Source organism: Nanorana parkeri, unplaced genomic scaffold (genome assembly GCF_000935625.1).
Source record: "Nanorana parkeri isolate BGI_ZX_2015 unplaced genomic scaffold, ASM93562v1 scaffold585, whole genome shotgun sequence".
Classification (NCBI taxonomy): domain Eukaryota; kingdom Metazoa; phylum Chordata; class Amphibia; order Anura; family Dicroglossidae; genus Nanorana; species Nanorana parkeri.
In genome coordinates this window covers 496,499-510,995 of record NW_017306853.1, presented here as the reverse complement: position 1 = coordinate 510,995, position 14,497 = coordinate 496,499, and the positions used below count along the sequence as shown (strand labels likewise).

At 43.9% G+C, this 14,497-nt stretch overlaps 1 protein-coding gene across 1 annotated transcript in view; it reads right to left on the bottom strand.

Annotated features, from left to right (window-relative positions):
- The window catches only part of RBM20 (RNA binding motif protein 20), a 171,504-nt gene that overhangs the window by 21,499 nt on the left and 135,508 nt on the right, over positions 1-14,497 (bottom strand). The window contains exons 6-7 of the mRNA XM_018562565.1: positions 9,619-9,750; positions 7,386-7,517 (exon numbers count right to left, since the gene is read on the bottom strand). Of these exons, the coding sequence (XP_018418067.1) occupies positions 7,386-7,517; positions 9,619-9,750 (264 nt within the window). The remainder of the gene's footprint in view (positions 1-7,385; positions 7,518-9,618; positions 9,751-14,497) is intronic.

Here is a 14,497-nt window from a genome sequence, read left to right as displayed (position 1 = left end):
TGTCTGTGTGAAGGTTCACAACCTGAGCCAGCACTACAGGAAGAGGCACTCAGCTGCAAAGGGAAGTTCTCCCCCAGCATGAGAAGAGATAAGGATTTAAAAGGAAGAGCAGCAAAGAGAAGGTAAACTACCATGGATTACAGTAAGGCGCACATTACAGTATTGGTTTATGTTAAAAAATCTGAGGGTTTAATGTCACATTAAGTTCGATTAATCAGTTAATCGGATAAAAAAAAAAATACATTTAAAAAGAAGGCTCCAGTGATGGACTACTAGTTTGTATTGAGATTGCAGTCCATCACAGGAGCAAGCTTGGAGCGGTGGAAGTAAAAAAAAAACAGTAAAAAAAGTGTGGTGTGCAATATAGTGAAATGAAAAGTGTAAAATTATACAGCAATGAATGCAGAATGGCAGCGGCTATAGAGGACTACAAATCCCAGCAATAGTACATTATACAGCACAATTTAGAATACCGCCAGCTATAGAGGAATACAACAAATCCCAGCAATAGTACGTTGAAGTTCTCCCCCAGCATGAGAAGAGATAAGGATTTAAAAGGAAGAGCAGCAAAGAGAAGGTAAACTACCATGGATTACAGTAAGGCGCACATTACAGTATTGGTTTATGTTAAAAAATCTGAGGGTTTAATGTCACATTAAGTTCGATTAATCAGTTAATCGGATAAAAAAAAAAATACATTTAAAAAGAAGGCTCCAGTGATGGACTACTAGTTTGTATTGAGATTGCAGTCCATCACAGGAGCAAGCTTGGAGCGGTGGAAGTAAAAAAAAAACAGTAAAAAAAGTGTGGTGTGCAATATAGTGAAATGAAAAGTGTAAAATTATACAGCAATGAATGCAGAATGGCAGCGGCTATAGAGGACTACAAATCCCAGCAATAGTACATTATACAGCACAATTTAGAATACCGCCAGCTATAGAGGAATACAACAAATCCCAGCAATAGTACGTTATAGCTGGCGGTATTCAGCATTGCGCTGTATAATGTACTATTAATGGGTTTTGTAGTCCTCTATAGCTAGTGGTATTCAGCATTGCACCACTGTATAATGTACTATTGCCGGGATTTGTTGTATTCCTCTATAGCTGGTGGTATTCTGCATTGCGGTGTATAATGTATTATTCCTTGATTTGTAGTCCTCTATACAGCGCAGTGCAGAATACCACCAGCTATATAAGAGTACAACAAATCCCAGCAATACATTATACATACAGTGTATAATGTATTGCTGGGATTTGTATTCCTCTACAGCTGATGGTACATTGTGCTGTATAATAATTTACCATCAGCTATAGAGGAATACAAATGCGAGCATGAGGTGGGGAGAAGGTGTGGCACGCAGCGTGTGTGGAGCTGTGAACAGGGCCAACCAGCCGATTAATCGATTGAAAAAGTTGACAACTTTTTCAATAATCGATTATGTCGATTAGTTGTTGCAGCCCTACATAAATATTTAAGGAGAAACTATGTTAATGAATACATTATTTGATCATCTTTTTATAAAAACAATAGTTAATCAAATATGACTGTACAGAAAAACAAGGTTTGTGTCCGAGCAAATTAAACCATTGGTGTCTTTCCCGGTTCCCTGCAGCACATGCTCCGTCTAATTCCTCAGGTCAGGGGGTTGTACAGGTCGGGGGGTTGTGCAGCTGCCATAGACGAGCACATGTCCTGGAATGAAATGCTCAAGCAGGCTCAGCCCTTCCTGGCAAATTTGGTATAATTCAAGCTCGCAGTAGCTAAAAACAGTGCTGCCCTCTCTAAGCCCTACCGGCCATCAGGGGTTAATGTATATTTAATGTATACCACCAAACTAGAAAACTTCAGGGTGTCAGGTTCACACTATAAATACCATCAGTGATTTACTATTCTCTCTATCTGCCCTTAAGACAAATGTATAGCTCATCAAATTTCTCCAAGACAGAAATGTTACAACCTGGGTGGTTTAGGTGACGTACTGCGTAATAAAATGTCACACATATGTACTGCTTTTTCCAGATGTATATTCCCCGGCCGCCTTGGAAAATGGCACTTTATACGTCTCTTAACATATGCTCAAAGGCTAGAAATCAATCTATGGAAATATTTATTATACATTTAAAGCTTCCCTGGCCTTGCCCCCAGTAGCCCCCTAACCTCCGGAGGATCACCCTCAGCATGCATTTTACCTTTTTTTCAATATACGTACCTTTTCCAGGCCAGTCACATGACAGACAGATGGCTTCACCTCTTCTCTTATGGTCTTCAATTATACAGACAGCAGCACTGACATGATTGCGTCTTCACCGCTCTCGGCATCATTGCATCGCACATACAGTACGTGAACTTGCATGATTTTTGTACTGTGATGGGGCAGTAACAGGATGTTAAAAGGAATGAGTAGGCAACCTACAGCCCCCAGATGATTTTTACAGACCCTGCATTGTGGTGAGTACCACTTTAATGGTTCCTGGGCTTAACTGCTGTTTGGAGCCCAAGATCACAGATGGTGGGCACAATACCCGATCCCTACGTCAGTGATAACTCCAGTAGCAGAGGATGAAACCAGCACGTGGTGAAGGACAAAACTCAGGGGAAATATTGAATACCAGAGAGCCCTAGGGAGGCTGCCGCGCTGGAACGGAGGGAGGCAGGAGACACAGGTTTCTGGAAAGGTACATATAGGAGCCCTTTTATTGCAGTGGATTTGCATGACGTTTCTCCTTTTCCTTGTTCGGTGGGCAGAACCGATAAAACTATTTCTGTATATAAAGCAGACTGCAGAATGCTCTCTAGCATTTCTTTGTATTATTATCGCATATCACAAGGGGTGGAGCTGGTAGAAAAGGACGTCATCCTTCAGCACCTAAAGATATCTGATATTGTTCAAAGTGCAGATGGCCAAAAATAATGATCAGCCTAAAGAATCATAAAATATAAGTAGCCGTCTTTCATTTACTTGCAGCCGTTTCTGTGATGATCTCTTGGAAAGCATCTGAACAATCATTCTCTATGGGAGAAATCATTTTTTTTTTTTAATGCCCAATCAAAGTTAAATCTGGATTACTCTGCCCATAGACATGAAATAGGTTAATCCGGAAATGAAGCACCACATATATTCCAGTCCAAAAAATAGGTTTATTGCAAACATAGTTAGTGTATGAAAGGCAATGGGGGGTATTTATCAAAACTTGGGCAGACAAAATCTGGAGCAAATTTGCGCTGCAGCCAAACAGCTTCTCTCTCTCATTTTCATATCATACCTGAGCAAACTGAAGAGTGATGCTGCTTGGTTGCCATGGGCAACTGCTCCAGATTATGTTTGCTCCAGTTTTGATAAATTCCCCCCAATGTCTTTTGCTATCTCTTTCACAAACCAAGGTGATTGTGGAAATGTTTTACTTTATTACAGGTATTTATACAGCGCCGACAATTTACGCAGCGCTTTTACACAGTGCACAGTCACATCAGTCCCTGCCCACAAGGAGCTTACAATCTAAGGTCCCTATCTCACATACATACATACATACATACATACAGGGCCAATTAACCTTCCATCATGGCTTTGGAGTGTGTTGGAGGAAACCGGAAACCCACGCAGGCACGGGAGAACATGCAAACTTCTCGTAGAGAGTGACCGGGATTCAAACCAGGGACCCTCAGTGCTACAAGGCAGAAGTGCTAACCACTACGCCATCCTTCGGTGTGCAGAAACCGCAAGCCTGAAATCCATTTCTCCATAGTCACACCATGGACAACAATAACAATACAAAACTACCATTTAACCAAGCTTCAGGGTTCCAGTGCCACTAACCCATCACAACTCGTATAGAAGAAAAGGAAATGGCCTTCAAAAAATATAAGACAGAGGGGTCACTATCGGCGTTCAAATATTAGGAATGCAACAAAAGAGCAATCAGGGCAACAAAAATAGAGTACGAAGAACACACAGCAACAGACATCAAAAGAAGCCCCAAGAAATTCTTTATATATATAAATAGTAAACGGGTAAGGACAGAACATTTGGCCCCATAAAAGAGGAAAATGGTAAGCTGGCTACCAGTGACAAGGAGAATGCTGATGTGTTAAACACATTCTTTGCTTCTGTCTAGAAAGATCAAATGTAAACAAATCTCCAGAATCAGATGTGTTACATCCACGAGTACTCAAGGAACTTGTAGTGTGTCTCCAGTCTATGTCTCCTGAAGCTTGTGCCCAGTCTTTAACAACTCCTATAGCATCTTCGTACTCTCTGACCATCTCTTGTAGTATGCCAATAGTCTCTGACCAACTCCTGCTGCTTGTCTGTTATCTCTGGCAGCTTTCTATGGCATTACATTCAAAGAGTATTATGTGCGACCCACTGCTATGAAGCCCCTGGTATTAGACACATTGGGGGAGGCATTTAAAAAAATCTCAAAGGCTAAAATCTTAACAACAAGGACAACAGTGACCTGAATTCTTCCCCTGCTACTAGTTTTATAAATGGCCCCGAATTAATCCGTATGCTACTGAGTTGCTTCTGACCTGCTTTAGGCTGCAGTGACCTGCTTCTGCATTCCAATTGTAAAAATGAATATCTACAGAATGCTCAGTGTTGTTATGGAAGAAGTTCTATATTATCGTCTAAAACACGGATCTGTCATACATCTTCAAGAGACATTCTCTAGCAAATTGCAAAGTGAGACGAATGTGACCTCCAGGCAGCTGTGCCCGTTGTCTGGACAGGAATGTCATTTCCATTTTGAGCCAAGAAAACTGGGTGGGTATGAATTCCTCCCTACAACCTGAGCCTGCCTTTAAATGATATAACTCCTAGACATACATTAATAAAAACTACCCGTGACATCAAAATGACATCTTGTGGACGTTCAGCAACGACGATTTCATGCAACTGAAACTTCAGCTGCAGATTGCAATGGAGGCTTAACTGGCCTCTTGTGGCCCGTCACACATTTCATGGCAATCATTTTCAGAATAATTGCTGGCAGTGCCGTCCTGCAGGTGCCGTGAGTTGCGAGGATCTCTGGGACACTGAACTGGTTTACAAGATAAGAGTCTAGCCGCAGATTTGTTGGGACCATATTGCATTATGCAATTTCAGTCTTAGGATGGCGCTCGGTGCCAAAGTCTCCTCCCTCGGCAAGCAGCACACGGGTTTAGTAAACGCTCTGTGATTGGTTTATAAAAATACAGAGCCATACCCGTCCACTGATGTTACTCTGACCTGACCACAGATGGAATATTATGTAATGTGTCAGCAGAGCTCCCGCTGGGTTCTAAACGCCTGCCAGCCCAGCTCCTGCAGGTGGAAGGATGCTACGCCAAATGTAACTTCAATGCAAGCATGAAGAGGCGACCAGTCAGTTTTCTCTGAGCACAATTCAATGAGGGAAGCTGAATCATTGTATAGTCTTCATTCAGCTTGCTGCTGCCACATGGAGGATGAGAGGCGGATGAGAATGGGAGTTTCCAACCTAATGATCCTTTCACAAGATTCGCCCGTGTTACCGTACATTATCACATCTACCAACAGTGAAACACACACCTACTGCTGCATTACCATTGTCAGAGATCAATCTGCACAGAAATAACGAATCTGCAGCTGCTAACCTTTCAGACCTGAACAAGGAAAGTGAAGATTTTCTGTCTCATGGGGAGTATCTGGAACTGTTACCTGTGCCCAAGAAGTATCCTAAAACATTTACATTTTGACTTGATTTCCTCCTGAAAAATAGCGGTGCACGTCCTGTGCCTAGGCACTCCCGATACCAGAGCACTTCCTGTGCCTAGGCACTCCCGATATCAGAGCACGTCCTGTGCCTAGGCACTCCTGATATCAGAGCACGTCCTGTGCCTAGGCACTCCTGATATCAGAGCACTTCCTGTGCCTAGGCACTCCTGATATCAGAGCACGTCCTGTGCCTAGGCACTCCTGATATCAGAGCACTTCCTGATATCAGAGCACGTCCTGTGCCTAGGCACTCCTGATAGAGCACGTCCTGTGCCTAGGCACTCCTGATATCAGAACACGTCCTGTGCCTAGGCACTCCTGATATCAGAGCACTTCCTGTGCCTAGGCACTCCTGATATCAGAGCACTTCCTGTGCCTAGGCACTCCTGATATCAGAGCACTTCCTGTGCCCAGGCACTCCTGATATCAGAGCACTTCCTGTGCCTAGGCACTCCTGATATCAGAGCACTTCCTGTGCCTAGGCACTCCTGATATCAGAGCACTTCCTGTGCCTAGGCACTCCTGATATTAGAGCACGTCCTGTGCCTAGGTACTCCTGTTCTGTATCCTCATAGCTGTATAACTTCAGTATAAGACCATCTAAGACACTCCTGCGTCTGACTGCCAATGTCACCAGATTTGGGGTGAAATTTTGTGATGTCACTACTGTGCTTCTCACGGTTCTCTTTGCTGGAGAGGAGGCTGTATCTGAGGATTACAATGCAAAAGATCTCCCTGCTTCGGGGGGGAGGGCAACTGACATAAGGGAACTCTACTAATATGGCCACCTCCACAGTATCGGCAGCTGCTGATATTTCTCTCCTCCCAGGTCTCTGACACAGTCACCAAAAAAGGAAACATTTTATATTCAGAATGTATTCTGGTTGTTTTGTAAATGTTCGTATACTGCTAAACCAGCCATAGAGACCCGAGCAACTTTCATGTCAGCTAGGAGACTACCCCATAGGAAATTAACTTTGTCAATACTTACAAAATGAGGTTACTGAAGTGATCTATCCATCTATCTGATTATATATATTACACACACATGCTCTGTCAGGATCCAGATCTGAACCTATGCTGTGCCTGGCAGTGGCTCTACCGGCTGAGCCCCCTTGAAACCTCGGATAGCTCCTTGCCTGCTCTCATGTATAATCCTCAAGTAAACTTAGTTTCTGCTGAACTCTGAACTCCTTGCTCCTCCCTTGAACTTCCTATTTAAGCCACGCCCTAGACTTCTTGTTTGTTAGATTATTGTGCTCCTGCCATTATCTTGCTTCCTGCTCCTTCTGTGATACAATCCGCTCATACTGCTACCCGTGTACCGACCTTTGGCTGCTGATTCACCGACTACTCTCATCGTCTTCTGCTTCATACTTGATACGTTCGGCTCCTGACCTCGGCTTGATCTCGCTTCTGCCTGCTCCTATACTACTACCATCTGCTTGTGTACCGAACTCGGCCTGTTATACCACAAATTTGCCTACTCGACTCAGAGCCTGATCTCAGATTGTGACACGCACACATTTTTGGGGAGGTTTAGATTTTTTGACATTTTAATGGAAAACATAATTAAAAAATTATAAATAAAGGAGAACTGCCGTTCATTTTTTGCCTCTACAAGACTGAACAGTGTCCGGTCTCTTACCTTGAGTTGTAGTTCCATATATCTCTTTGACATGCGGATCAGCAACTTCTCATCATTTATCATTGCTGGCTTCTCCTGGTAGTATTGTACCATGGCCTCCGCTGCCTCTCTGTATGCCATTTCCAGGAAGGCCTGCACATAGAGATCCGACATCAGAGACTTATATCTATATCGTAATACCTGGACCATGCAATAAGAGGCAAGGTATAAAGCATTCCATGGCAGCACCTTAAATCCATTCTATCCACCACAGGAAGGTCGTCAGACTGACTGCTACCGGGCCTTTGTCACCCAGTTGGGCGCATATTAAGATAAATTAATTGTCCCTTTATATCTGGCTAGATGCACCACTACCCTTCAATAGTAGGACCTCGCAGAGACATAATTGTTTCTGAAAACCTGCTCCGTGGAACCCTTACTACAGAGCTTGCTAGGAGTTCCTCGAGAGTTGCAAATTCATCTACCACCTACAATGTCCACCAATGTTATGGAGTAATCTTCCAATGTAAGGGGTCACCATTTAATTGACTGTAAAGGGGCTTTTTTCTCCAATCACCACCAATGTAAGGGGGAACTACACTGTCCACCAATGGAAGGGTGCATGCCTGCACTCATTACCAATATAAGGGGACACACTTCTCCTCTGAGCACTAGTGTTTTTGTGTTTCTTTTATGGCAATTATTATTTGTTTATCTTATTAAGATTTTTATTGTCTCATAGAGCGTGTGGGGGGTGGGGGGCTGGTTTGGGTTGTAAAATTATCCAGTCTGGGTTTCAAATACTCTAGTTATACCACATCCGCTATTGTTTTGTTCCAAACTTTCTACAGCTACTGTTCAATGTTTCCTGCAGGAAGACTTTATTAACATTTTGTTATTGTACAGCGGAGAATGTAAAGAAGTGATGTGGAGTAATCTATAGTGACCACTGTTCACCATTTATATTTGTAAGGTACAGCCTAGTCCCATCATGCCCATCTGGGACTACTCCTATTATTCATTTAAACATTAAGATTTTTCTTTTTAAAGTGCAGGTATATCTTTATACAAACAACATAACATGAGTTTCCTCAACCCCATTAGACAGTATATCAAAAATCAGAGCCGATCCCATTGTGCACTGCCCACCTTTCCACAACACCAAGCAATGTTCACATGAGATTTTTGTCCTGGCCTCTGTGATCTACTGTAACTAGATGCCTAGAGAAGAATGGGAGAGCGATGTGACCCTGCTGCATCTGAGGTCTGATTTTTTTTTTTTTTAATGCTAGCTGGGGGAGGGAACCCGTACTGTTTGTTATTTGTTTAATAAAGTATCACTGAATTTGAAAGCAGGAAAAACACACAAGGGACATCGATAGCACCATCATAAGGAAAGAAGAAACAAACATCTACAATTCCAATCTAATTAAAAAACAGCCATCGTTGTATTTCCAGCATTTATTGGGAGCCATTGTTCTTGGTCCTGCTTTCTGCAACATTTTTAATTCATATTTTAATTTATTGAAAAAGTTGTTTGTTTGTTTTTCAACAAAGGCAAAGTGTATCCATAAAAAACATCCCAAAACAAAACAAAGCACATTGAAAAAATAATATAACACCAATCTAAACCAAATCCCTCTGGTTAAAAAAAAACAACTTTTTATTACTTAAAGGAGAACTATGGGGTTAGGGCTTTTCCCCTATAGTTCTCCTTAGGTTAATGGGAGGACACAAACTAGCGTCCTCCCGTCACCCTAAGCTCAGTATATAGGGAGCTACAGCTCGCGGTATACTGAGACGCCGCAGCCCGAAAGGATCCCGACAATTCTGTCTGGATCCACCCAGCTACGTGACTGACCGCTGGTTCTGCCTATCTAGAGGCGGAGCCAGCTGTACTTGCCCCCTCCCCCGTCCGTTCTGCCAGTAAGCGCTGGAGGGTCGGACTGGAGAGGGGGGAATCCAGTCCCTCCCCTGTCACGGCTCTCTGCAGGGATAGATCGAGACGTGAGCGAGCGCCGGTATGTGTTCGCTCACTTCCCGATCTACTGAGCCGATGTGTGACAGTTACATTGTCACAGGTCGGCTCAGATTACGAGGCTGAGTGAAAATCACTCGCCTCATAATTCTCCTTTAAACATTGCAACATTTATACCATGGAATTTACCATTCACTCAGTGACCTACTTGTACATAAAATCACATACAACCCTCCTTGGAGCCATATTACAGATGGGGCAACACATCAGATTTACCTGGTTGGTTGATTTCATTAATATGTAGTTGGTGACCTTCCCGAATGGCAGACCCAGATTAACCACGTCATTCTCGCAGCTTCCTTCAGGGAGATTACAGATGTGAACCACTCTTCCGAGATTAGACTTCCTCTGTGCAAACTGCAATGACATACCGGAGATCCGTTATTTTACTGTTCGTGTCACGACATAGCTGGCACATGAGCACACAGAAGCAACACTAGTGGCCATCCTGGAGTGGGAGAGGAGCACAGAACCTCTCTGAATGGGGGACAGTAGCCAATGCTGCCCAGACCCGGGGCTCCCAGACCTTGCTGCTACACGTACAGTATCTGTTCATCCCGATGACCCTTTTTATTTATATCTGCTATGACTTTACATCCATTATGACTCTTTTCCCTTCAAAGGCACCTCATGTGTGCACAGAACACTGAACTATATTCAGCTACATATTATTTTATATTTTAGGCAGCACCTTGTCTGCTAGAAGTTCAGGTATCTCTAGACGTCAGATGAGAGTTGGCCAATCTGTCCATTTCCAGCAGGAAGGCAAAATATACACCACAGGTTCTGCTTGTGCAATGCCAGTGACTGAGCAGAGAGGAGCAATGCACTGTGAAAGGCCATTGCTGCAAATTCTATTTACTGCGTGTCACATAGTATTTTTATATTAAACTCGTTGCTACACCATGATTTCCCACAGCTAAAAATATCTGTCCCCATCATACAGTGAGCATTCCGGAATTATGCCGCGATAATTTTCTGCTCTCGGATAAACTCGCTGTGAGCGTCTCTGTGCATTTGTCTCTCCATTCAGCCTGAGCACTGGCCGAGGGGACATAATGCTGGATGGCTGACAAGATATTTCTGAGCTCCCCGCCACAGTTTTCCTGGAGCGATCAGTGTAAAAGAGATCACAGGATGATCTTCGGGATTACTGTGCGAGGACAAACACTTCTGTCTGGAAAACTCATCTGCAGACGGTTTTACTCCTGTCACTGGACTACAATTCAGTCACTTAGGACGACTATAAACCACGCAATCTCGCCCCTGATGTGAAGGGCCGATGCAATAACGTGGTGATTGCACCAACATTGGCTGCTAATGACCATTCCGGGTCACCATCCCCTTCTTGTTCCCTGGAACACATCATGCATATCTATGGTCACCCTGATTTATCAGATGTGAGGAATTAAAGGAATAATAGTATTGGTTTTCTTAAATCATTTATTAATGTTTAAATAACTAAATAAAAAAAGTCTCCATCTGAAGAGACCAATAGTGGAAGAAAAAACATATTTCTTAAAGAATAAACACAAGATAAGGCAATGAAGAAAGAGTGATAGAAGAAAGATCGGCAACTCTATAAGGGTGCAGTAAAACAGACAAGTTTGGGCAACGTGCAGCTTAGACCCCCTGCTACCTTGGCAATGCTTTAAAATGACGCTCAGTGCTGCCCCCTCTGTCTACAGTCAACCACAGCGATTTGTCAAGCTGCTCCGTAGCCAAATGCTATGAGATGCAAAGTGCCAAGTATTTTATTGAAGAGGAGAAGTATTCGTACCTGTGTGCTCACAATCTTCTTGACAATGTACACTGAGCTGTGCGCATGTGCGGCTCAGTGTACAATTTCGGTATCAGCCGGGTGACTTGATGAATGGACTTCCATGCTCCTGCATGGCAGTTGCATCATCCTGGCGTGGCCCATCAAGATGACAGAAGATCCCGAACCCAAAAGAAGACCAGGCAAAGATAACAACACTGGCGAGGGAGCTCACAGATGGCACCTCGCTTCAGCAGATGTGAGTATAGTTCCACTTTAGGAGATCTGTCGTAAGGGACGGCCTCACAATCTGTCTGCTACAACAAAGTGAAAAGACTTTAGCTGCTGTGAATCATATTTAGGGCTCTGTGTCCGTAAAAATATGCAATCACCCTTCTAATAAGATTGATAAATTATATCCATCAAATTCAAGCTTTCACAATTCCAAATGGTTTGTCCATTTTGTTTGAGCTGCCAGTAAAATGTATTTCTTGTTGGTAATCCGGGTGATCATGCCGTCACTTCAGCTGGTACTTTGGCTGTAAAGACCACAATTAATTCACCTTTTTCTTTTTTTAAAGGAGATTTCACATCCCACCCAGAGACAGAATAAGGCAAAGTGGGGCCCTAGGCAAAGCAGCAGCTTTCCTCCCGTTCCCCTCAGAGCCTCTTTGACATTAAAAAGGATTGCAAAGGGCACAGAGAAGCCACCTCATTTTCACTGTCTGTACAGGGTATGAGCCCATCAGGCACCAATTGCCTACAAGTGGACATGCAGATGCACAACTCTGACCAACTGCAACTTCCTCTTGGTTTATTGCAGAAATCTGACGGTTGTAGCTGGGCGCCCTGGACTTCCACTAGGCTTCTGCGTAGGTTGCCTTGTGGTTAATTTGGCCCTGATCCTACGTGCCAATGAATTAGCCATGTGGTCTCTTGTAGGAGAAACTGGGAGACTGAAGGAGTTCACATGCAGTGTGTCATGTTTTTTTTTCTTCTGGCACATCAACTTGCGAGAGCTCGCATAGCTGAGAATGCCGAGATGAAAAATGTAATCTTCAGCTGAATGGCTCGTGTGTGTAAACCCATGTGTCACGATGCAAACTCCATCCCGTTGTTCCGCGCAAGCTGATTGCCTGAAGATGCAGTCATTCATTTGACTGCATGCGAAGTTCCGTGCCTGACAGCTTTGCTGCGCACTGCGTCGCATGCAGTGTGTCACGGAATTCAGAGTCGGCACAGTGGGCCAATCAGTAGCTGTGCTAGGAAAGTCTTGCAATGTGTCAGAATCGGGATCTGAACCCAGGTCCTCTGTTGTGTCTGGCGATGGCTCTACCTGCTGAGCCACCTTAGAACCTTGGATAGCTCCTTGCCTTATCTCCTGTGGTGTAATCCTCAGGTAAACCTAGTTTCTGCTGAACTCCTTGCTCCTCCCTTGAACTTCCTATTTTAGCCATGCCTCTACACTTCCTGTTTGCGAGATTATTGTGCTCCTGCTATTATCTTGCTTCCTTGCTCCTCCTGTGATACAATCCTATCATACTGCTACCCGTGTACCGACCTTTGGCTGCTGATTCACCGACTACTCTCATGGTCTTCCACTTCATACCTGATACCTTTGGCTACTGACCTCGGCTTGATCTCTGACTACACGTCTGCCTTCTCCTATACTACTACCATCTGCTTGTGTACCGAACCCGTCCTGTTTGACCACGACTTTGCCTACTCGACTCCGAGCCTGATCCAGATCATGACACAACGCTTGTCCTCCCAAATTGTCAGAGACCGCATAACCAGATAGGACCAGGCACTGGGGGAGCAGAGTTGCATCAAAATAATAAAACAAAAGGTGAATATGTGCTGATTTTATTTACAGTATGTAGCAAATACATGAATAAATACATGAATAAATACATGAATAAATGTGCCTCCACTTTTGGCTTTGCCTGTTTGGGTATACAGTAGGTTTGCTAGTAAAGCATGATAGAAGCAGTGAAGACATTAAGGCGGGAACAAAAATGAACAGAGTTCTGTAATGTCAGTGCAAACAATATTCGGGGGGGGAAAGCATCTCCTAAGTGATATTGTCTACATTCTCTCATGTGCAAGACTATGCACACAACTACCTTCTACAGCCTCATGGAGATAAATCACACCAAGATTTCTGGTTCCTCCCTCTCTGTCTGGATCATTGCCTACCAGATCCAGACACTGCTAGTTTAGGAAGTCTGCTTGTCAATTGTTCATACCTGCCCAGGACATGTATTGATCTTGCTGAAGTAAGATTTCTGGTTCCTCCCTGACAGATGATGATGCCGTGGTATTGTCTGACTGGATCCTGATCAGATAACCCACCAGTTGGGATGTCCAGCATTGTAGAGACACCCGAATCATCCAGATCTCCTCAATGTTGATCAGGAGATGGGATTATTTTGGCGTCCAAGTTCCCTGCACTGACAAGGTGTCTAGGACCCCACCCTAGCCTGACTGGCTGGCATCCATTGAGGGAATCCTCCAAGAGATAGGAAGGAAGGCTTTTGCCAACTCATGAGCTGAATTTGTGAGCCATCAGGCCATAGACAATCTGGTCCTCCGTGACAGGGAATCGCTTTCTCCAGAACCTGAACTGATTTGTCCTTCGATGACAGGATGTCAAGTTGTAGGAGTCTGGAGTTTAAGTGGGCAAACAGGACTGCCTTACCATCAGCACTATGGCTCTCATGCAAAAACGACGAGTCAGCCAACTTGTGGGCAGAAGAGTCCGAGAGCGGAGAATAAGGCCCAGATACTCCAAGAAATGAGTCACCTCAGACGCTGATTTCTGAACATTCGGGATCCAACAAAACCCTTTTGGGGTTTGAACTGTCCGCATAACATTGTCATCAAGACTTGTGCTGACTGCTTCTTCAACAGGAGGTCACCCAGATATCCCACAATCGGAAATACACTGAGAGCATAACAAGGCAAGCAGAGGGGTAATCTTGGTGAAAACACACAGGGGGCAAAGAAAGGCCGAATAGTAGGACCAGAAATGTTGCCCAGCAAGTGTTGGGACACACAGCAAAGCAAAGGAATTACTGATATGCTAGAAAAATGGGGACATCCAAGTACACATCTTCGATGTCTTCAGAGCCTAGAAAGTCTCCCTGATGGATGGAGGCCATGACAGACCTGATAGATTCCAGCTACATAGTCAGGTTGAAAAGAGACACAAGTCCATTGAGTTCAACCTATAGAGTTATACAGAAGTTCCATGCAGAATTGTTGGGTCCAAATTGAGAGCAAAAAACTGAGGCATGCTGGGAGTGGGCTATACCAGTCTGGTCACTGTTTTTT